Here is a 22,543-nt window from a genome sequence, read left to right as displayed (position 1 = left end):
AGCCTGATGTTGGGCTGATCCCAGGACTTTAGGATCATGACCTGAGCCAAAGGCAGATGCTTAATGACTGAGCCACCCAGGCACCCCTCCTTGCCCCTCTTAAACCCTCCAGTTAACTGGCAGTAACTGAAATGAACATAAAATAGGTTTCCTCATACCTGTCTTATTTTGCTTGTCAATTAAAAATGAATGTGGGTAAAAATAGCAATATTTCATTGCATCAAAGATTTGATATAAGACCCGAAAAAAATAAGCTTTATCTTGACATTCACATTTGAAATAAATACCATCATTTCAAATACTTTTTATTAAACATGTGTCTTCTAAAGACTTTAATAATGTTTTATAATGTTGGAGCTGATTAAGGGGGTGTTTAGTAGTTAGGTTTTGTTGCTCTCACAGCCTACTGAGGAAGACAAGCATAATGACTGAACGCTATTAATAAAAGCATGCACAAAGTGCTATGTGAGCAGAGAGGAAGGAGCCATAGTTCAGTTTACATACTTTAAAAATGACAAAAATGAGTCCACCAGGGATAATGTTAAGATTAGCATATAGTATTTGATCTGATTTTACTAATAGAAAGGAATATAGTAACTTATTCACAGTAGAGGTAAGGGTCAGAAAGTTTCACAGTCCTTTTAAATGTTCATTATAATCACTTTGTAATTAGGTGCTTTTGTCTGCATGATCTTTTGCTAGACATTACAGGGAGATATCCATTAGTTATGGTTCTTGCTTTTAGTTGTTTGAATTTTAAGTGATAAAATCAACAGACACTCATGGGGTTAGGTAATGTGAACATATCAATAAATAAATGAAAATGTACATATGTCCTTTTACTTTTATCTGAGGAGGATGAAAAGGATGGTAGACAGAAGTCCGTAAGAGTGGTGTGTTTTAATCTTGCAATTGTTAGCCAAACTAGGTAATTTAGTCTCTTTATTTATAGGAATTTCCAATCAGAAAGTCCAAGATAAAACTAACTACCCAGAGGAGAACTGAAAATAACAGTGGCTTTCTTGATGAATGACAGCTTATTTTTACCTGCATACATGGTTATAAGAAAGATCTAAAAATTTAAAGGATATAGGATGAGATTACAGCATTCCTACAACCACACTTAAAATACTATGTTTAGTTCTGGTTACCATATTAAAAAAAAAAAAAAGATGTAGCATTTGAAAAGGGGAATTACATTGACCTTAGGGTTGCAAGGTACGAGCTGTGAAGACAAGATAGAATCCTGAGTTTCTGCAACCTTTAAAGAGCAAAGGTTGAAGAAGATTTAATTGAAAATAAACTCACTTCAATATACATATAGATAGATAATGTCAACTCTGTTTGTTATTACATCACAGATTATTGTAAAAGAGATGTACAAATTTTAATAGAAGTGAAAATTTCTAAAACAAACATCCATACTCTTCAGGTTTTTAAGTCCATCTTTCTGTAGCATGTTAGTAGAATAATGTTCTACTGATTTCCTCTATGAAGTAACATGTCTGAAGAATTTTCAGTCAGTGTTTTTCTGAAACATAGAAAGAAGATGCCCTTAACTGAATACCACTAACAGTCATTCCAATAACTGTTTATAAATCAAAGGAAAAATAGTATATCTTAGGAGTGGGAACTAAGCTGCAATTGCCACTAACTTCTTAGAGGAATTTCATTTTAATCTACCTGTATTTTAGAAAGATAGTCAGCAATTTAGGAATCAGAGAACCATAGGGTATTTGAGTTATGATGGGCCGCTGTGGTCAATTTGTCTAACCCTGGCTTTACAAATTAGGATACTGAGATGTAAAGAAGGGAAATCATTTGTTCATGGTTACAAAGCTAGTTAGTTGCATAGTTGAGACTAATACCCAGCTCTCTTTGTGCCTTGTTCAGTGTTCTTTCTGTTAACACTATTACTTCCAGAAGGTGGTTATTTGAAAATTCATCCATAACTTGGTTTCATGCAAGTTGGAAAGTAACTTTTCATGGAAACGTCATAAACTCAGAGTTCTCCTTTACTCTATTCTATACACTGTTTCCATGTAAATTTAGGCTTCCAATCATATTAATGCTAGCTTTAGACTTTTTGTTGCACATGTCCCTTCTTTTTGATTCTCATATCTGTCAAAACTTGGTCATTTTATGCTGAGAACACTGCAGTAACCTCCTATTTGGTCTCACCTCCAAACTCTTTTGTAACAATTCATTCTGCCCATCCTGTCAGTTGCAATTTCCTAAAGTGTTTTTGTCCTCTTTTTGTCTTTGTTTTTCAAAACCTATCTTCAAGACTCAAATCAAATTTCATCTCTTCTATAATGACTTACCACTTCAGGTAAAAGAGATACCTTCATTTAAATTCTTATAACACTTAGTTTATATCACCCACGCATTCAACATTTGTTCATCAGATATTCTTGAGTGCCTACTCTATGTATGCCAGGAAATTGTGTGGTTTATCATTCACAGACTTTCAAGGTAACAATTTGGGACTATGATTTATCACTTTTTTATATTGTAATATTCTTGATATTAGGAACCATGCTTGAAAATCTTTGTATTCTGCATAGCCCATAGCAAAGAGCCTTTTGTACATGGTTGATGATTAGTAAGTATTTGTAGAATAAATACTGAACTAAGAGGCTGATATTCATAGGATGAAGAGATAAATGTGGCCTCCATGGGATCAGTAAAAAAATTGTTAGATATCAATTAGAAGCATGTTTGAAGAACTTCCTTTAACTCTTAAAGAAGTTGGTTCTTTACATATCATGAAAGTGACAAGATGATCAAGGAAAACAGTATCAAAACAATATTTCAGTCATATTCTGATAGATAAATACTGTCAACAAGAAAAAGTAGAAGGCATGGAATCAGACTTAAAACACATCAGTTTCAGCTTCTAGATATTTAAAAGTGGGAAAATGTTTCAAACCCACTTTACAACAGACGAGTTTACTCCATTAGTTAATAAAGAATAAATGCTCCATTAACTGTAAAACTATGTAACAGTAAGATGTTATTGTTTAACATAAGATTTTAGACACATAAATGAGCTAGATCTAGTTTTTCCAAAGATAATCATTTTTAATTTTAAGTAACTGCCTCTGGTATCATAATTTGTGAAGAACATGCTATTTAATTTAATTAAATTTAATTAATTATTTAATTTTAGATAGTAGAGTAGCCCTTGTCAGGGATTACATTAAGGGGGATGAATGTCAAGGGACTTAATAGACTTTGAAGTAAGTAATCCTCTTCATTCCCACTCCTGCCTTTTAGTAATACATTGAGAGTATGTCTAGGCCAATATGTCTATTCCTTTGCTTTAACCTTGCTTGATTGTCTTCATCTGCGCTAGACTAAACCAGATGGGATTACCAAGAATGATCAATTGGTAAATGAACTCATTTTCTTAGAAACAGCTTAGCTGAGTTATACTTACAGAACTGTCAGCATTTTACATCCAATTTAAGCTTCACTAAACAAGCCAAATGTTTAAAAAAAAAGTTAAGGTATAATTAAAATAAAATTTTAGAATTTTTTTCTCTCTGAATAACTTTATAATGAATCTATATTTTTTATCCTTCAATAATTCAGTATATTTGTTGTCATCAACTAAGTTTGGGCTCATGATGTTTCTGATCAACTTTAGGTGCTCAGTGAAAGTTTACTAGGATTCTAAAGCACCATGGCTATCCTTATATAAATTAAGCATCATCATCAATGATTAAACTATGCTGCATAGTAGAAATAGGTTCTTAAAATATGTTTTATGAAAATGAATTTGAAGACTCTACAGTGATAAATTTGAATGAGTAAAGTATCCCTTCACATAGCCATCCTTCAGTTTATTCGACAAATATTTACTGGGTGCCCATTCTGTGCCAACATCTTTGTTAGGTTTTGGAGTGAAACAGTGGACAGGAAACCTAAACCCATTCTTACATGGAGATTGCATGTTCATAGGGAAGATAGATCTAAAACAACTAAATACATAAAATATTTACACATTGTTATAAATGCTATGAAGGAAACGCCATTTTAGCAATTCAGAATTGGAGGCTGCTACTAATTTCTCTACATAGGCAGCATACTATTTAGAAAGTGGGTCAACTTACTATTATCTCAGTGTGATATCAAACCATCAAACCTAAAGCTAACTAGAGGCTAGTAAAGAAGTAATTGTGTCCAATGCCTCAAGGGTTTTAATATATATCTACCATAAATGGTTTTTTTTTTTTGGCTTCTGGAACATTTCCTTAGTGCTTTCTGTGAGTCATTCTGAACATAAAATAACAAGACATGATCATCAACTAGAAGACATGAAATATAACTAGTATTCAGTGTTTTAAAATGCTTTTATAAAAGGCTGGCTAGAACCCCCATACAGATCAAAGGACAAGATTCAAAGGGTCACTCTTTGTGTCTTTAGCTAAACCTACAAACATGGATAGCAAGACTATAAGGAAAAAATTTTACAACAGAAATATTGTGGACAAAGATGTCACAGCAATAAGAGATTTAAAATGTATGAAGATTCTGAGGGATGTTTATAGTTTTATACAATATAAATGATTTCAGGTAAGCTATTTAATAATCAGTTCATTTGTGTGACTGATGTTTTTGAGTTTGAATATGTGGAAATATATTATTGAAAAACCTATTTGAGATGAATTTATAGTACCACTAAAGATATTTAACTGTTCTCCTTGATGGGGCATATACTTATATTGTGCATACTGAATATAATTATTACTGTATTGTGAGAAGAACATGTTATTTTTTATGATCATTGCTATGAAAAACACATTTGATGTTCTGAACTATAATTCTATTTCTGAGATTCTTTATTATTGTAGGACATATGAGAAATATCACTGAACCTACTGAGACTCTACAGACTGGATTGACAAAGTTCTGTTTGTGTAAAAGATCATCTGTGAGACACAATTGGCATAGAACCTTGCATTCTTTAAATTATATTGGTAGCCTTTGTTAATACAATATATATCCCGAAGCTTCCTTTTGTACAAATTTTAAAAATGCCATAGACTTATTTATCTTTACTATTACCCCATCCCATATTAAATTTTTCTTTTTTCTTTTTTCTCTGGACTCTGATTTTAAATCTCACTGACTTTTAAAAGAGTCAAACTTATGCACCAAAGTTTTTCAGAAGAAGCAGATATTTAATATGACCAAGGGTTTTGTTATTCCCAAATAGTTCTAGGAAAAATAAATTCCTGAAAGGATGAAAATGGTTGGTTGAGTCAGAAGAATGTGTCTTTGAAGAATTAAGTGATACAAAGTTTGTTTGGATGTCTTCTGGAAACTTAAATAAGCCTAACATATCCAGGCCTTTATTTTTATACTTTTGTATTAAAAGATATTTTCAGTCCCTTTTTTTAACCTACATACTTATAAAACAAATTCTGGGATTCCCAAAGAAATTAAATAGCTTTATAACTGCTACTATGGAGCAAGAGTTAGCATATAAAATGAATAAAGTTATTAGCTAAGAGAGTGAGAAAAGCTCCCTAAAAGCTCCAACAGTGGAAATGCAACAGCTAATATGACTTAATCACATCTCCAAAGAGAACCTAAAAATGTTTTATCAATGCATATTTACTGGCCATTTGTACTCTACAGATGAAGTTGGGAGGAGGGACAGAGCATTGCTTGACTTATGTCCTATTTATTTGTTACATTTTTTCCCAATCAATATTTTGTTTATTGTATTGGGCCAGAAAAAGAAGTAACATGACTAAAAGTTCTTGTATGTGTAAGGAACTGGTAAAGCCTAATTTAGTAGTCCCTAAAATATGGCAATATATACCAGGTTAACAGGTGATTCCTATTTCAAAACATAAGAAACATTTTCTCTAGCTTTATTGAGGTATACTTGACAAAAATTATATTTAAGGTATACAATCATTTCACAATGTATACATATATTGAAACATAGGAAACATGTTATTGATTTGTTAGAATTTTAAATATAGCTACTACTCTGAAAGATAAGGTTTCTCTGAGTATAATTAGAGTTTCTTATTAAATCTATTTTAATTTAACACAACTTGCTTTAGGTTTTTTTTTTTTTTGTATGTGAAAAAATAGTATAATTGTTCTACTTCAAGGGTTGAAGGCTTGCGTTTCCTCATTAAAGAAAGTGCATATGACCCTTTAGTTAGATAATAATCTAGCACTTTTAGTGTACCCTCAATCAATAGTGTACACATATATGGAAGTTTCCAGTTATCTCATATTCTCTATGAGGAAATTGACTAATGTTTGAAGTAAATTATATCCACAAACTTTAAAATAGTGGCCATAAAACTCAAATCCCTACTGGAACCAGGAGATAACATATATTAATTTAGAGGGCCACATATAAGGTCATAGGACATTGTGGATCCACAATTCTGTAGGGGACAGAAGAGTGCATGCCCTGTCTATAGGTGGCCATTGCTTCTCTACTTCATCTAGTTGTGCTGAGCCAGTAAATATGTGGGACCAGATCTTTTTGAAGATTTTTTTTTTTTTTAGAGAATCTATTGGAAATTCAGATCTTATGTAAAATTCTCAGATTTTCATAGCTCTGGGCAGACCAAACAAAATATGTTTGGCAGCCTTGGTTTTCCAGTTTGCAACCTTTGCTTTAAAAGTAGTGTGGTGTAGAAAAAGCACTTCTTAGAGATCAAGGGAGACACAGATCTTGTCTAAATGTGTAGCACATCTGTCGACTTTATTATGTTCCCATGAGAATAAAACAGATATGATAATCTTTGGGAGAGAGTTCAAAAAGTGGTTCCTTAATATATAGTAGAGGAAGCAGGGTGATGAATTCAGGGGCAGTATCTTGAATTAGGAGTCAGGAGACTTCTGACACTAATTTTCTATGTAACGTTGGCCAAAAAATTGAACATCTCAGGGGCTAATTTTCTCATCTGTCAAATGGTGGTGGTGGTGGTGGGTAGTAAAGTAGAGCAGTTCAGACTCACAATATATCATGTAGAGAAAAGAAGGGCTTCACTACTAATTGAAGGGATGAAAAGGAATGACTCCCTCTTATCTTTCCTTCTACTAACCACCAGCACTTTAAATTTTCTTTAGAGTCCAGTTTCAAATTCACTGGAGTAGATCATCTCAAAGGATGACCATATCTATAAAATGCTCTGTTTTAAGTAATTTTCCCTATAAGAATAATTAGTGAATGTAGCACTTTATTTAGTTACCCTCACACCAGAAGTAGGACTTACTATGTGATATTTGATAGTGAATTTTCAATTTATCTTCAAAAGGACTAAAAAACCTAAATCCAATGATTCTGTGAGTTCTTAACTGGTCTTCTCACTTTGTGATATTTTGTTGCCTCTTGTCATGTGTTTTGTATGCTGTTTCTCAATTGTTAAATGTGATTCTGTGGTCTAAGTTTAGGTTTCAAAGGTAAGAATTCCATATCTCTGATTCTTCTACTAAACTGACTCCAATCAGAGAAGGGTACTGGGTAGCAATCATTGTCATTAACTTTGTTGCCTTGTATCCACACACTACAAGTTAGAAGAATCAAAGTACGAACATGTATTTATCAGAAGTCCAGGGTAAAAATGATCCTGACAAATTCAAAACACAGCCTTCTCTCATTTATTTAATTCTTGGGTCTAAGCCAGTGCAGACTCAACTTCTAGTCATAACTTCTATGTGGGGGAGAGTCTATCTATAGTCGGGAAAATTGGTGTTCTGATGCTGTGCAGCAATGATGATGATTGGAGCTGGTAAGCTGTGTAGAGACCCTTACTACTTATCACCATATGTTGTAGGACCTTGGTTGGTAATAATTCTGTTGGTGGTAGTGATATATTGATTATAGCATCTGGCCCAGTGTTCTTGAACTTGTGTAACACCATTTTGTCAGTATTTTCATAAGAATGTGGTCATATGTATATTTCAGCCACAAAGATAAATTCTAGTAAATTTCAGGCCCTTTATTTATGGTTCAAATTTTACAGCCAGATTAGAAGTGGGGAGAGGCCGCAAAAAGGTAATTTCAGGAGAATAAGAGATATTAGAGGGGGATATGAAACATTCTAGGTCAACTCCAGGAAACGCAGATGAGAGCTCTTTTATACTGATCTGATAATATTTTTAGCATCATCTGCTTGTTCAGTAAAATTTTCCAAAATGCTGATTACTTGGCAAAGTATGAGGAAATCTAAAATAAATTAAGTGACACACAGAATGAACAAATTCAGAAGTATAGAAGTCACATTTTATTTTGAATGTCAAAAATAAAGTATATGAATTTAACTTGCAGTCCCTAAAGTCCTAGAGCCATAGCTAGTGTTAGGCAGTATTGTAAAATACATTCTCACACTTGACAAGACAAATGAAACAATTTTTAAAGTCAAGTAAACTCCTAATTTCTAAGAAGGTTTTAAATCCTTAATAACAGTTAATTCATGGACATTTATATATTTATTGGATAATTCTAACAATAAAGTTTTAGTATTTGGCAATTTTAAAGTCTAAACTTAATCTATGAATCTCAGGTCACAGAAGATTTAAATGATTTTTTTTGGAACTTAGTATAATTATATATATATATATATATATATATATATGGTAATAGCTGAAAAAGTTCTTTTGAGTTCAGAAAGTTTTCTACATATAGAAGAGAGGGGGAATCTCTGGTAAAAGGAAAAATAAGTCCTCCAATCCAATAATATACAGCTCATTGAATTAAGAAAGTACACATTATCATTGAGTTGGTATGCATGAGTAAGTATATTTTACCTTAAGAAAGTGTCATTTTGGAGTGCCTAGGTGGCTCAGTTGGTTAAGCATCCAACTCTTGATTTTGGCTCAGGTCATGATCTCAGGGTCATGAGGTGGATCCCTGTGACAGGGTCCATCTGCTTGAGATTTTCTCTCTCTCCCTCTCCCTCTGCCCCTCCCTTCCCCCCTTCTCTCTCCTCTCAAAAATAAAAAAAAAGAAAGTGTCATTTCCAAACAGTTTGGGTGAGTGAACTAGGAAGCAAAATCAAGTAGTTCTGACAGTCAAGCTGCAGAACACAAGAATAGGTGAAAAAAAGTTTCACCTTCCTTCACTCCCGCCTCCCTTTCTCTAGCAACCCCAGGTACATATTTGCATTTATGGTTTATTTAGAAATCTTTCTAGAGACCTTTAAGCAGAAAAGCAGTTGTCTATCAAAACAAACAAGCAAACAACAAAAAAAGAGACGTTTTTCAATTTAATTTTTTTAATTCCAATAAAATTAACATACAGCGTTATATTAGTTTCAGGTGTACAATATAGTGATTCAACAATTCTATACTCAGTGCTCATTACGATAAGTGTATTCTTAATCCCCTTCACCTATTTCACCCATTCTCTAACCCACCTGCCCTCTGGTAACCACCTGTTTGTTCTCTTAGTTAAGAGTCTCTTTGTCTCTTTTTTTGTTTGTTCATTTGTTCTGTTTCTTAAATTCCACATGTGAGTGAAATCATATGGTATTGGTCTTTCCCTGACTTACTAAAAGGAGACTTAACAAAAATGCTATTGCAAGAGATTACAGAGGAGTGATGAACAAACCATATGTATTTGTTGTGGGCATTATAGGGAGGTTCCTGTTTCTGTACCACTAAAAAGTGCACTAAAGCTCAAAAGAGCCAAATTAAAGTCCTTATAGATGTTAGCATGTTGTTTTATTTTTTATGTACTTATTTTTTCATTTTTAATTTTAATTCCAGTACACTTAACATACAGTGTTATATTAGATTCAGGTGTACAATATAGTGATCCATCCATTCTATATATTATTCAGGGCTCATCAGGATAAATGTACTCTTAAACCTCTTCACCTATTTCACCCATTCCCCCACCCAACTCCCCTCTGGTAGCCATCAGTTTGTTCTCTATAGTTAAGAGTTCAGTTTTTTTGTTTCTCTTTTTTTCTTTGTTCGTTTGTTTCTAAAATTCCACATACGAATGAAATCATATGGTATTTGTCTTTCTCTGATTGACTTATTTCACTTAGCCTTCTATCCTCTAGATCCATCCATGTTGTTGCAAATGGCAAGAATTTATTATCTTTTATGGCTGAGTACTATTCCAATATCGATCGATCTATCTATCTATCTATCTATCTATCTATCTATCTATCTATCTATCTATGCCTTATCTTCTTTATCCATTTATCTGTGAATGGACACTTGGGTTGCTTCCATAATTTGGCTATTGTAAATAATGCTGCAGTATACATAGGGGTGCATGTATCTTTTTGAACTAGTGTTTTTGTATTCTTTGGGTAAATGCCAAGCAGTGGAATTACTGGATCATATGGCAATTCTATTTTTTAAAAATATTTTATCTATTTATTTATCAGAGAGAGAGGGAGAGAGAGAAAGAAAGAGGGCCCACAAGCAGGGGTAGCAACAGGCAGAGGGAGAAGCTGGCTCCCCGCTGAGCAAGGAGCCCAATGCAGGACTTGATCCCAGGAACCTGGGATCATGACCTGAGCTGAAGGCAGATGCTTAACCGACTGAGCCACCCAGGTGTCCCTCTATTTTTAATTTTTTGAGGACCCTGCATACTGTTTTCCACAGTGGCTGGACCAGTTTGCATTCCCAACAACACGAGTGTTCCTATTTCTCCTCACCAACACCTGTTTTATTTGTGTTGTTGATTTTAGTCATTCTGACAGGTATGAGATGATATGTCATGGTGGTTTTGATTTGCATTTCCCTGATGATGAGTGATTTTGAGCATCTTTTTATGTGTCTGTTGGCCATCTGGATGCCTTCTTTGGGAAAATGTCTTTCATGTCTTCTGTCCATTTTTTATTTGGATTATTTGTTTTTGGGTGTTGAGTTTTATAAGTTCTTTATATATTTTGGATACAACCCTTTATTGGATATGTCATTTGCAAAATATTTTCTTCCATTTTGTAGGTTGCCTTTCAGTTTTGTTGAATGTTTCTTTTGCTGTGCAGAAGCTTTTTATTTTGATGTAGTCTCAATAGTTTATTTTTGCTTTTTTTCCCCCGCCTCAGGAGACATATCTAGAAAAATGTTGCTATGACCACTGTCAGGGAATTTATAACCTGTGCTCTCTTCTAGGAGTTTTATGGTTTCAGGTCTCTCACTGAGGTCTTTCATCCATTTTGAGTTTATTTTTGTGTATGGTGTAAGAAAGTGGTTCAGTTACATTCTTTTGCACGTTGCAGTCCCAACACCATTTGCCTTTTTCCATTGCATATTCTTGCCTCCTTTGTCAATGATTAATCAACCACACAATTGTGGGTTTATTTCTGAGCTCTTTATTCTGTTCTATTGATATATGTCTATTTTTGTGCCAGTACCATACTATTTCGATTACTACAGCTTTGTAGTATATCTTGAAATCTGGGATTGTGATATTTCCAGTCTTGTTCTTCTTTTTCAAATTGCTTTGGCTATTCAGGGTCTTTTTTGGTTCCATACAAATTTTAGGATTGTTCTAGTTCTGTGAAAAATGTTGTTGGTATTTTGATAGGGATTGCATTAAATCTGTAGCTTGATTGGGTAGTATAGGCATTTTAATATTTGTTCTCCCATTTCATGCTCATGGAATATCTTTCCATTTTTGTTATCTTCAATTTCTTTCATCAGTGTTTTATAGTTTTCAGATACAGGTTTTTCACCTCCTTGGTTAAGTTTAATTCTTGGTATTTTATTCTTTTTGGTGCAAATGTAAATAGGATTGTTTTCTTAATTTCTCTTTCTGTTACTTCATTATTAGTGTACAAAAATGCAACGTATTTCTGTATATTCATTTTGTATCTTGCGACCTTACTGAATTTTTATGAGTTCTAGTAGTTTCTTTGGTGGAGTCTTTAGGGTTTTCTATATATGGTATCATGACATCTGCAATAGTGAAAGTTTTATTTCTTCCTTGCTGATTTCAATGCCTTTTATTTCTTTTTGTTGTCTGATTGATGTGGCTAGGACTTCCAGTACTATGTTGAATAAATATGATGAGGGTGGACATCCTTGTCTTGTTCCTGACCTTAGGGGACAAGCTCTCAGTTTTTCACCATTGTGTATGATGTTAACTGTGGTTTTTTCATATAAGGCCTTTATTACATTGAGGTATGTTCCCTCCAAACATATTTTGTTGAATATTTTTATCATGAATGGATGTGAAATGCTTTTTCTGAATTTATTGAAATGTCAAAGTGGTTTTTATCTTTCCTCTTATTGATGTGACACATCATATTGATTGATTTGTGAATATTGAACCACCTTTGCATCCCAAGAACAAATCCTACTTGATCGAGTTAAATGATTTTTTAAATGTATTATTGGACTTGGTTTGCTAATATTTTTTCTCAGGATTTTTTCATCTATGTTCATTGGAGATATTGGCCTATAGTTCTCCTTATCTGGTTTTGGTATCAGAGTAGTGGTGTCCTCATAGAATGAATTTGGAGGTTTATTTCCTTTTCTATGTTTTGGAATAATGAGACAAGACTAGGTATTAACTCTTCTTTATATGTTTGGTAGAATTCACCTGTGAAGCCATCTGGTTCTGGACTTTTACTTGTTGAGAGTTTTTTGATTACTGATTCAATTTCATTACTAATAATTGTGTGTTCAAATTTTCTATTTTTTCCTGGTTCAGTTTTAGGAGGTCATATGTTTTTAGGAATTTATTTGTTTCTTTTAGGTTGTCCAATTTGTCAGCATATGATTTTTCATAATCTTATCCTTTGTGTTTCTGTGGTGTTGGTTGATATTTCTCCTCTTTCATTTCTGGTTTTATTTGAGTCCCTTCCTTTTTTTTCTTTTGTTTCTGATGAATCTGGCTAAAGGTTTATCCACTTTGTTGATCTCAAAAACCCAGCTCCTGGTTTCAATGATCTGTTCTATTTGTTTTTTGGTTTCTATTTCTTTTATTTCTGTTCTACTCTTTATTTTTTCTTTCTTTCTACTGTTTTGGGGTGTTGTTTGTTCTTCTTTTTCTAGCTTCTTTAGGTGTAAGGTTAGCTTCTTTGAGATTTTTCTTGCTTCTTGAGGTAGGCTTGTATTGGTATAAACTTCCCTCTTAGAACCATTTTTGCTGCATCTGGAATTGTTCTGACCATTATGTTTTCATTTTCATTTCTTTCCATGTATTTTTTTATTTTTCTTTGATTTCTTGGTTGATCCATTCATTGTTTGGTAACATGTTATTTAACCTCCATGTATTTGTGTTCTTTCCAGGTTTTTTCTCATGGTTGATTTCTAGTTTCATAGCATTGTCATTGGAAAAGATGCATAGTATGACTTTGATAGTTTTTAATTTGTTGAGACTTGTTTTGTGATCTCTTTTGGAAAATGTCCCATGTGCACTAGAAAAGAAAATGTATTTTGCTGTTTTGGGATGGAATGTTCTGAATATATCTTTTAGATCCATTTGATTTAATGTATCATTCAAAGCCACTGTTTCCTTGTTGATTTTCTTGGATAATCTGTCCATTGATATAAGTGGGGCATTAAAATACCTTTTTATTGTATTACTATCAATTACTCCCTTTATGTTTGTTATCAGCTGCTTTATGTATTTGGGTGCTCCCATGTTGGATCATAAATATTTGCAATTGTTATATCTTCCTGTTGAATTCTTCTCTTTATGATTATGTAGTGTCCTTCTTTATCTTGTTAAAGTCTTTTTTAAAGTCTATTTTGTCTGATATAAGCATTACTACTCTCACTTTCTTTTCACTTCCATTTGCATGATAAATGTTTTTCCATCCCTTCACTTGCAAACTGCATGTGTCTTTAAGTCTGAAATGCATCTCTTGTTGGCAGCATATATATGGGTGTTGCTCTTTTATCCATTTTTTTACCATATGTCTTTTGAATGGTGCATATAGTCAATTAACCTTCAAAGTCATTATGGATAGGTATGTATTTATTGCTATTTTGTTACTTGTTTTTGTGGTTTTTCTCTCTTCCTTCTCTTGCTCTCTTCTCTCATGATTTGCTGTTTTTTGTTTTGTTTTGTTTTGTTTTGTTTTTTTGGTGATATACGTGGATTCCTTTCTCTTTATTTTTTGCCTATCACCAGTTTTTGATTTGTGGCTACCATTAGGCTTGTATATATAACATCTCATGCATATAGCAGTCTGTATTAAGTTGGTGGTTGCTTAAGTTTGAACCCATTCTAAAAGCACTACATTTTTACTCCTCTTCCCCGAGCATTTTAGATACATGGTGTTATACTTTATATACTTTTATTTTGTGAATCCTTTGACTGGTTTTTATAGCTATAATTAATTTTAGTGCTTTTGTGCTTCCTACTTTTATTACTCCTGCTTTCCACTCCTGCCTCCACAGAGGTTTCCTTTCTACTCAGAGTCCTCTTTAACATTTCTTGAAGGCTGGTTTAGTGGTGCCGAATTCTTTTAACTTCTGTTTGTCTGAGAAACTTTTTGTCTCTTCCTCTATTCTGAATGATAGCCTTGCTGGATAGAATATTCTTGGTTGCAGGTTTTGTTTTCTTTCAGCACTTGAATATATCATGCCACTCCTTTTAAGCCTGCACACTTTCTGCTGAAAAACCAGCTGATAGCCTTATGGAGTTTCCCTTGTATGTAATGTTTTCTTTTCTCCTTCTGCTTTTAAAATTCTCTCTTATCACCACATTTTGCCATTTTAATAAGTGTGTGTCTTGGTGTGGACCTCCTTGGGTTGATTTTATTGGGAGCTGTCTGTGTCTCCTGGATCTGGATTTCTGTTTCCTTCCCATATTCTGGAAATTTTCAGCTATTATTTCTTCAAATACATTTTCTGCCCCCTTTTCTCTCTCTTATCTTTCTGGGATCCCTATAATGATAATGTTTTTATGCTTTATGGTGTCAATGAGTTCTCTAAGTCTATTTTCATTTATTATTATTATTTTTGCTCTTTCACATTCTGCTTGATTGCTTTCTTTTCCTCTGTCCTCCAGGTCACTGGTCTGTTCTGCTTCTTCTAGTCTAGTCTTTATTCCCTCTAGTGTATTTTAAATTTCAGTTATTGAGTTCTTCACTTCTTTTAAGATTTAATTAATTAATTAATTAATTAACAGAGAGAGAACACAAGCAGGGGAGCAATAGAGTTCTTCATTTCTGATTGGTTCTTTTTTATGTTTTCTATCTTTTTGTTAAGGGTCACTCTGAGGCTTTCCACTCTTTTTTCAAGTCCAGTGAGTATCTTTATAACCATTACTTCAAATTGGTCATGTTACTTATCTTTGTTTCATTTAGCTCTCTTACTCTGATTTTGTCCCTTTTTTCATGTCATATTCCTTTGTCTCCTCATTTTGTCTAACTCTCTGAGTCTGTTTCTATGTGTTAGGAAAGTCAGTTATGTCTCCTTCTCTTGAAAGTAGTGGCCATATGAAGATGTCCTGGGGTGCTCTGCAATGCAATGTCCCTGGTTCACCATAACCTGGCACTTCAGGGGTGTCTTGTATGTTTGTTGCATGTACCCTGCTTTTGCATTCAGTACAGTTGTCTGCAGTGGCTCTCTTTGTCTCATGGTCAGGGTTTGGTCCCTGTGTTGTTAGGAGGCAAATCTGGGGCCACCTTAGGATTGATTTGAATCAGACCATGCATTTGCCAGAGCTGTGGCAGCACCAAAGTGCAGGGTGCTCTCCTTGTCTTGTCCCCTGAGAAGCTGTCATTGGTGGGTGGGTCCTTCAGTCAGACCAGATGTGTGCTCCCAGCCCACTGCTGGGTTTGCAGTCGGAATGGTGTTTGTGGTTATCTTCTTCTTTCCCTGGGGCAGGAGTCACTTTGGAGTGGTTCTGACCACTATCAGGTTTGCTTCACTCTGTCAGGCTTGTGGCACTCCTTTGGATGGTCTCCTGCCAAGGGCATTTTGGAAGGGGCATGTCCACAGGAGAATGTGGGGTGGGGCACACAGTGCCAGGAAGATCTAGGCTATTCCACTGCAGAAGGAGACCTCCAGCCACCCTGGGAAAACTGCCCAGTCTGGGATGGAGGGGATAGTTTGTAAAAGAGCACAGGGGTCAGGCAAGCTTTGTGGAGAGTGCTCATCCTGAGCTGCTTCCCACAGTTGTCTGGGTAGGTAGGCTGTGGGGAAGTGGAGGGAAATGGCACCAACAAGCTCTTTTATTCTAGGAGTCTTCCAAAGATCCCTCCCCCAGCACATGTTCTGAGATTAGTAAATAAATCTCCTTCCTGTATACCCTAGGCACTTTTCAAACTGTTGCTTCTATGCTGCATTTCAGTGGGGCTGTTTATTGTGCTGTCTGTTTATTGTGCAGGGTACATGCAACAAACATACAAGGGACTCAGGTTCCAATCACCCTCTGGCTTTCCCAGAGTGGAGCTGCTGAATTTTAAAGTTCCAGGTGTTAAGACTCACTGATTGTAAGAACTCACAAAACAGGTTCTCTTGGTTTTCAAAGCCAAATATTATGGGAATTCATCTTCCCAGTATGGGTCCCTAATGCCTTTGGTGTCTGGTATAGGGTCTGCTCCTCTCTCTTTTCCTAGCCCAAGGTGTCCTTCCCTCCCATGGACAGTCCTATGGGTCAGTTTGACTCCTGACCATATCTCTGCCCTCTCTACCCTCTTTGATGCGGCTTCTCTACATTTAGCTATGGAGAGTCTGTTCTGCCAGTCCTCAGTTATTTTCTGGTTTATTTACTCTGATGTGGATGTTATTTAGGTGTAACCACAGGATGAGGTGACAAGTAAGGGACAAGGATCCTCCTACTCTGCCATCTTCCCCAGAAGCAGCAGTTTTAGATTTTATCGTTCCTCACTAAAGAGTTTGGAAACACTAGGAAAAACTATACTATTGTAAAGAATGTTTGTTTTGTTAATTAAGCTAATTTTGTGGGTTTTTTATTAATCTCTTTTGTATGTGTTTATTTTGTATGGGTGTGTGTATGACTTGTGTGTGTATGTGTATGTGTGTGTGTGTGTGTGTGTGTGTGTGTGTGTAACCCTTTTGGGAAGGATGTAAGATAGTTTATTATTGCTCCAGAAATAAGTGTATAGTGAGTTGTGTGATTAATAGCTTCATGTTTAGAAAATTAAGGCATAACATTGATATTGGCTCATTTTCATCATCCTCCTGGCCAAATAAAAATGAAGGGGAAAAAACCCTAGAAGGAGATTTTTTTCTCCTAAATATATTGGAATACCCATTGGGATGGGAAGAAAGCTCTTGAGAGAAAGGAAGAAGACACAATATTGCTGAAACTTTCTAAGGAATTGTTACGACCTGAGGCCACTTTTTCCAACAGAAATCTATAACCTTATTTCTTTGCCTTCATATATGGAAAAGCCCTAAACCACATGACATTTCACATTATTCTTTACTCAGTGGGGATTAGACCAGAAATATAATAACATTGCCCATATATTTAAAACATTATCTTAACAATAACAACAATAACAATAACAATTCAGGCTTTCTTACCTTCTTTGTGCTCTTCCCTGCTGGTGTTTCATTGTGTGTAACTTATCTAAAGTTCCTGAAGAATTGAAGAAGATTTTTTTGTGAAATATAATAAAGCCTTGATTAATTGGAAGCAAACTAACCAGAACTCTCAATTAACCAGTTTTATTTATTTATTTTTTGCTATACTCTCCTTTTAGAAGGAAGAGGCAAATGACAAGAAAACAAGCTGTTAACAGGTATTTATGTATTTATTTTTTAAAAATCAACTTCCTGGGAATGTCCTGGAGCCTATACAGATTCAGCCCAACTTCAATAATTTTGTTCCCTGTACTGTAATTATTAAGGTAGGAAAGTAGAGCCATTTAAAATTTTCAGAGCAAATGCCGAATCTTTCTTAATCCTTAGTTAATAATAAGAAATATGAAATCCAAATAGCTAATTAGACCCTGTCTATCCATTTGAGGGTACTAGTTAATTGGGTCTCCACACTTTCATTATCGACAATAATCATTCATATTTATTAACTGGGAATGGATCCTAGGACCATGCAGTGGGAAGGTGACTTCCAGTCACAGGGAACAACTCCTTTCCTGGGAACTAAAGCAGAAGCTAGGGAAAGGCTGCAAAGTTGATATGGGTTGAGTGAGGGTCATTGACACAAAAACCATGACACCTATGTAAAATAACGAGAAGGTAATTCACTCACCCCATGACTCTGGAATGCTTAGGAAGGTACATTCACTTTTGCAGGGCAGCACAGGTTATTAAGTGTGCTGTATAAAGCAATAAAGGAAAAAAAAATAAGCCATCTAATCTTGTGGAGCTGTTCTAAGCATTAGGCATGGATATATTCTGTAAGCATGCTAGTAGTTCTAAAATATTTGAAATTATTTTTTTCTAAAAATACATTTTTAAAAAAAATTTGGAAGTCTAAGAAGATTTATGTTTGAAACTTCTTAAAGTTATCTATGGCAATTTCAGTTGAATTGCAATCAGAGATACCATATTGCTCTAGGCTTTATACCTTTTAGGTTGTAATGGGGAGAATAATGGACAGTAACTCAAAGAAGCAAGGGAAAAGGAGGGCAACCCGTGGTAATAAAGTACAGAAGTACATTTTGATATTGCCTGACAATTGTGCCCCCTCTTCTCTTCCATATACCTTTCTCAAGTTAAATCACCCTTTGGTGACTTTTCCCCAATTTCTTCAGGGCTGCCCTTGATAATATGTTTTTTCTACAACAAAAATGCCATAGGGCTATGGGGGAGATGGGGACCACACCATGGGGGTTTTCAATGTAGAAAATGAAAACCACTCTGGTGATGTTTGTAATATCTGGGACATTTCCTATACTAAATATTACTTTTAAATATCATGCACACTAAATAATACCCAAGTGACCTGAAGCAGTGGATGTGCCTCCTTAAGTGCCAAACTTTCTATTAGAATGTAACTTTAGTGCTGGGGGAGACTAGAACCCACTAGATTTCATTAATGAATGATTTTAACTGAAAAACTTTACATAGTTTGAGTTATGAGTTTAGGTTTGGGATATTGAAAGTAAATGTTTTTTTATTTTAAATGAATGCAATTGAATTCAGACACTGAAATTGACTTTCATTTTATTTTAGTTTTCCTAGTAAAATGACATGCAAATTAATATAATGTTCTCTTCATTTAATTAATTATAACAGTAGTTTATAACTGTATAGATTTATTTTAGATTAATCAGAGCACACATTACATATGTACATATATATGTAATGAGTTTTTACATTTGCTGTAATTTGAGAAAAACCATAAAATGTTCTTAAAAGTATATGCACTGATTTACTTACATAAACTACAGAGAAACAGGAGAGTCGCAAACTCTAATGCCTACTGATGCAAGGCTGGTAATGTAAATGAAAGTCCGTAAGCAATAGGAAGTGGTGGGGACTAGGGTGACCTAGAGAGTATATATTCTTTCCAAAGGTGTCAGCTATTACTCAGTGTAGCTGATTGCCACCATGTGGGAATGTAGGCCAAATATTGTTAAGCTCTGAGTTTTTAAGAGAAGCCAGGAATGCAGATTTTTATATGAAATTCCCTAATTCTTAAATGTTGGTAACCAACTCAATAAAAGCAAAAACAAAAACAAAAAAATAAAGAAAAGAAAAAGAAAGAAACACTATGTAGGCTGAAGAAAATCATCTATGGTCTGGATCTATCTAGCCCATGGGCTGTCAGTTTGTGACCTTTGTTTTAAATTGTAAATCCTCTAGGTACTGCAGTTTAAAAAAAAATCACAGTATGTTATAAATACACCCAAAGATCTTGATGATGGAAAGTTCATGTAAAGTGAATTAAAAATAAGTGGAGTGCTTGTAACTAATTCTCCTGGGACTCAAATTGGTGGTTATGCGTGTCATGATTTTTCCTTACTATATGGAAATAACCAAGATAGTTTTCCCTTAATTTGGTTTGAAAATTAAGATAAAATTATGATTTTTTTGCTTTCATATTTATCAATGAAATGCAGTATGAAAGATCATTACTGCCATGTCCAAAGAGAACATTTAAATATAGGTTCTGTCACATAATATAATTATGGCTTCTATTTAAAACCTAATTCATGGTGCTTTAATAGGAAGAAAACCATATATATAGTATGTGTTCTTTTAATTTTAAGTTGACTTGCCTTTCAACAAATTTCCAATTTCTTCTAGCAAAATTCCTTTATTTTTACAAATGGTTAAAGAAATAAAAGAAATGTAAGTAGTTAACACAATAAAACTTCATTTGAACTTTTCATTGGCATTGGCAAAGATAAAACAAAAGTTGGTCATCTGAAATTTTTGTTTGAGGTAACTGTTTGATTGATCTGAGACTTCACTTATTTGTCTGTCTTGCCCTGGACCTTAGCACATAATCCCACTGTGCCACAATGCTTTTAACATTTGTATGCCCCTTTTATCACTGGCAATCCAAAAATATATTTGTCTAAAAAGGAAACAATTAAATTCCAATCTTTTTAGAAAAAAGAAAGAAAAAAAACCCCAAACTTCATTGTTTTAATGGCCCCTATAATGTGCACCATAAATCCTTAGTCAGGGTGGTCAATTAAGGGGCACCTGGGTGGCTCAGTCAGTTAAGCATCTGTCTTCGGCTCAGGTCATGATCCTGGGTTCTGAGATCGAACCCCATGTCGGACTCCCTGCTCAGCAGGGAACCTGCTTCTCCCTCTCCCTCTGCCTGCTGCTCCCCCCTGTTTGTGCTCTCTCTCTGTCAAATAAATAAATAAAATCTTTAAAAAAGGGTGGTCAGTTAACATTATCATTTCTGATGAGAAACTTATCAGAGGACTAAAAAAAGAGAAAAGTGAAATTAGAGAAATAAAAGAATGCACAATCTCAAATTCTAAATTAACTTAAAAATGCCTCCCATTTGTCAACAAATTATTCTAGTTGCAGATTTAACACAGACATATATGAAAGATGAGAAATTGTTGGACAGCTTGTCAATACATATGACGATGTGCAAAATAGGTGATGTTTAACTAAATAGAATTTGTGTAGACAGTGCTTCCCTTTGTAGCTCATCAGATAGTTTTGACCACAAGTAATCTGTTGTGTGATAGGATGAACAATGTTTACATATACTAATTAATTAAAATCGTTCTCCAAAAACTCTAACTGGAAATTCTTAGTTAATTGGTTAGTCCTCAGAGGTAGAGAATATAAGAAATGAGTGATTATTTGATACATTTAACCAGTGTAGACATATAAATAAGGTAATTCAGGAAAAATTTTGATGAACAACTACTACTCTTATTTTTGCCAGAACATAATAATATCTAACATTTTTCAGACATGATGTCCCAGGTTATTTTAGTTCATTTAATCTTCATAACAATCCTACAAGGTAGGTGATATTATTGTGATCCTTGTTTTACAGATGATGGTACTGAGGCACAGAGAAGGTTAAATGACATATCTGAGACCACACAGCCTACAAATATCAGAACCAGCATTTGAATCAAGGCAGTTTGATTACAAAGTTCATATACTTAGGATCAATATATTTTACAACCTGACAACTGGAATCAGACTAATTACCAAAACACCTCATTTCATTATATATAAAATTCTGAAATCAATTTTGGTAGCATCATTTCAATTGTGTAATAAATTACCAAGATTGATTATAAAATAGCTCAAATAAATCAGGAAATAATGAGAGACATTGTGGACCAATAACCAAGTCTACATTTTGTTACATTTGATTCAGAGCTCATTTTAAAAAAAATGTATTTGTAAAGTATTATGATATAACTAACACTAATCTCCTTTCTCCTCCACCCTTCATTAGAGTTAACCACTGTTTTAAAATTTGTGTCAATTATTGCTTGGTGTTTTTTTATCATATGTGTATTTATGCACAAACAATATGCAGTATTAGTTTTTGTTTTTTTAAAATGTACCTAAATGGTTTGGTACTATACTATCCTTTTGTAATCATTGTTTTTACATTATGTTTTTGAGATTTATCTATGTTGATACATGCTGATCCAGTTCATTTATTTATTTTTTAATTGTCCATTCTACTATTTAATTTCATGAGTATACCACAGTTTGATTATTCTTTACTATATTGATGGACACTTAGATTGTTTTCAATTTTTTGTTATTACATACAGTGCTGTAAATGGATATCATGTTTTCTTGTGCCTTTGTGGGAGAATTTTTCTGGGGTATAAACCTAGAAGTGAAATCATTGAGTTGTGGAATATGCACATCTTCAAGTTTAATAGTTATTGTTGAATTGCTCTCCAAAATTGTTCTGACTTACATTCCCACTAGTGTTATACAATAATTCCTATTTTCCCAAATTTTACCAATGTAGTAGAATTTTTTTAAAGATTTTATTTATTTGAGAAAGAGAGAGAGTGAGAGAGAGAATGAGTGTGGGGGAGGGGCAGAGGGAGAGAGAGAGAGAGAGAGAGAAGCAGACTCCCACTGAGCAGGGAGCCCGATTCAGGGCTCGATCACAAGACCCCAAAAATTATGACTTGAGCCAAAGGCAGATGTTTAACGTATGTTTAACTGAGCCACCCAG

At 34.3% G+C, this 22,543-nt stretch overlaps 1 protein-coding gene across 1 annotated transcript in view; it reads left to right on the top strand.

Annotated features, from left to right (window-relative positions):
• Window positions 1-22,543, top strand: part of DACH2 (dachshund family transcription factor 2) — a 990,389-nt gene that overhangs the window by 241,451 nt on the left and 726,395 nt on the right. The window contains exon 2 of the mRNA XM_021683434.2: window positions 17,643-17,681. Within this exon, the coding sequence (XP_021539109.2) occupies window positions 17,643-17,681 (39 nt within the window). The remainder of the gene's footprint in view (window positions 1-17,642; window positions 17,682-22,543) is intronic.

This window comes from Neomonachus schauinslandi, chromosome X (genome assembly GCF_002201575.2).
Source record: "Neomonachus schauinslandi chromosome X, ASM220157v2, whole genome shotgun sequence".
NCBI classification, from domain to species: Eukaryota; Metazoa; Chordata; class Mammalia; order Carnivora; family Phocidae; genus Neomonachus; species Neomonachus schauinslandi.
This window is presented reverse-complemented; position numbering and strand designations above follow the sequence as displayed.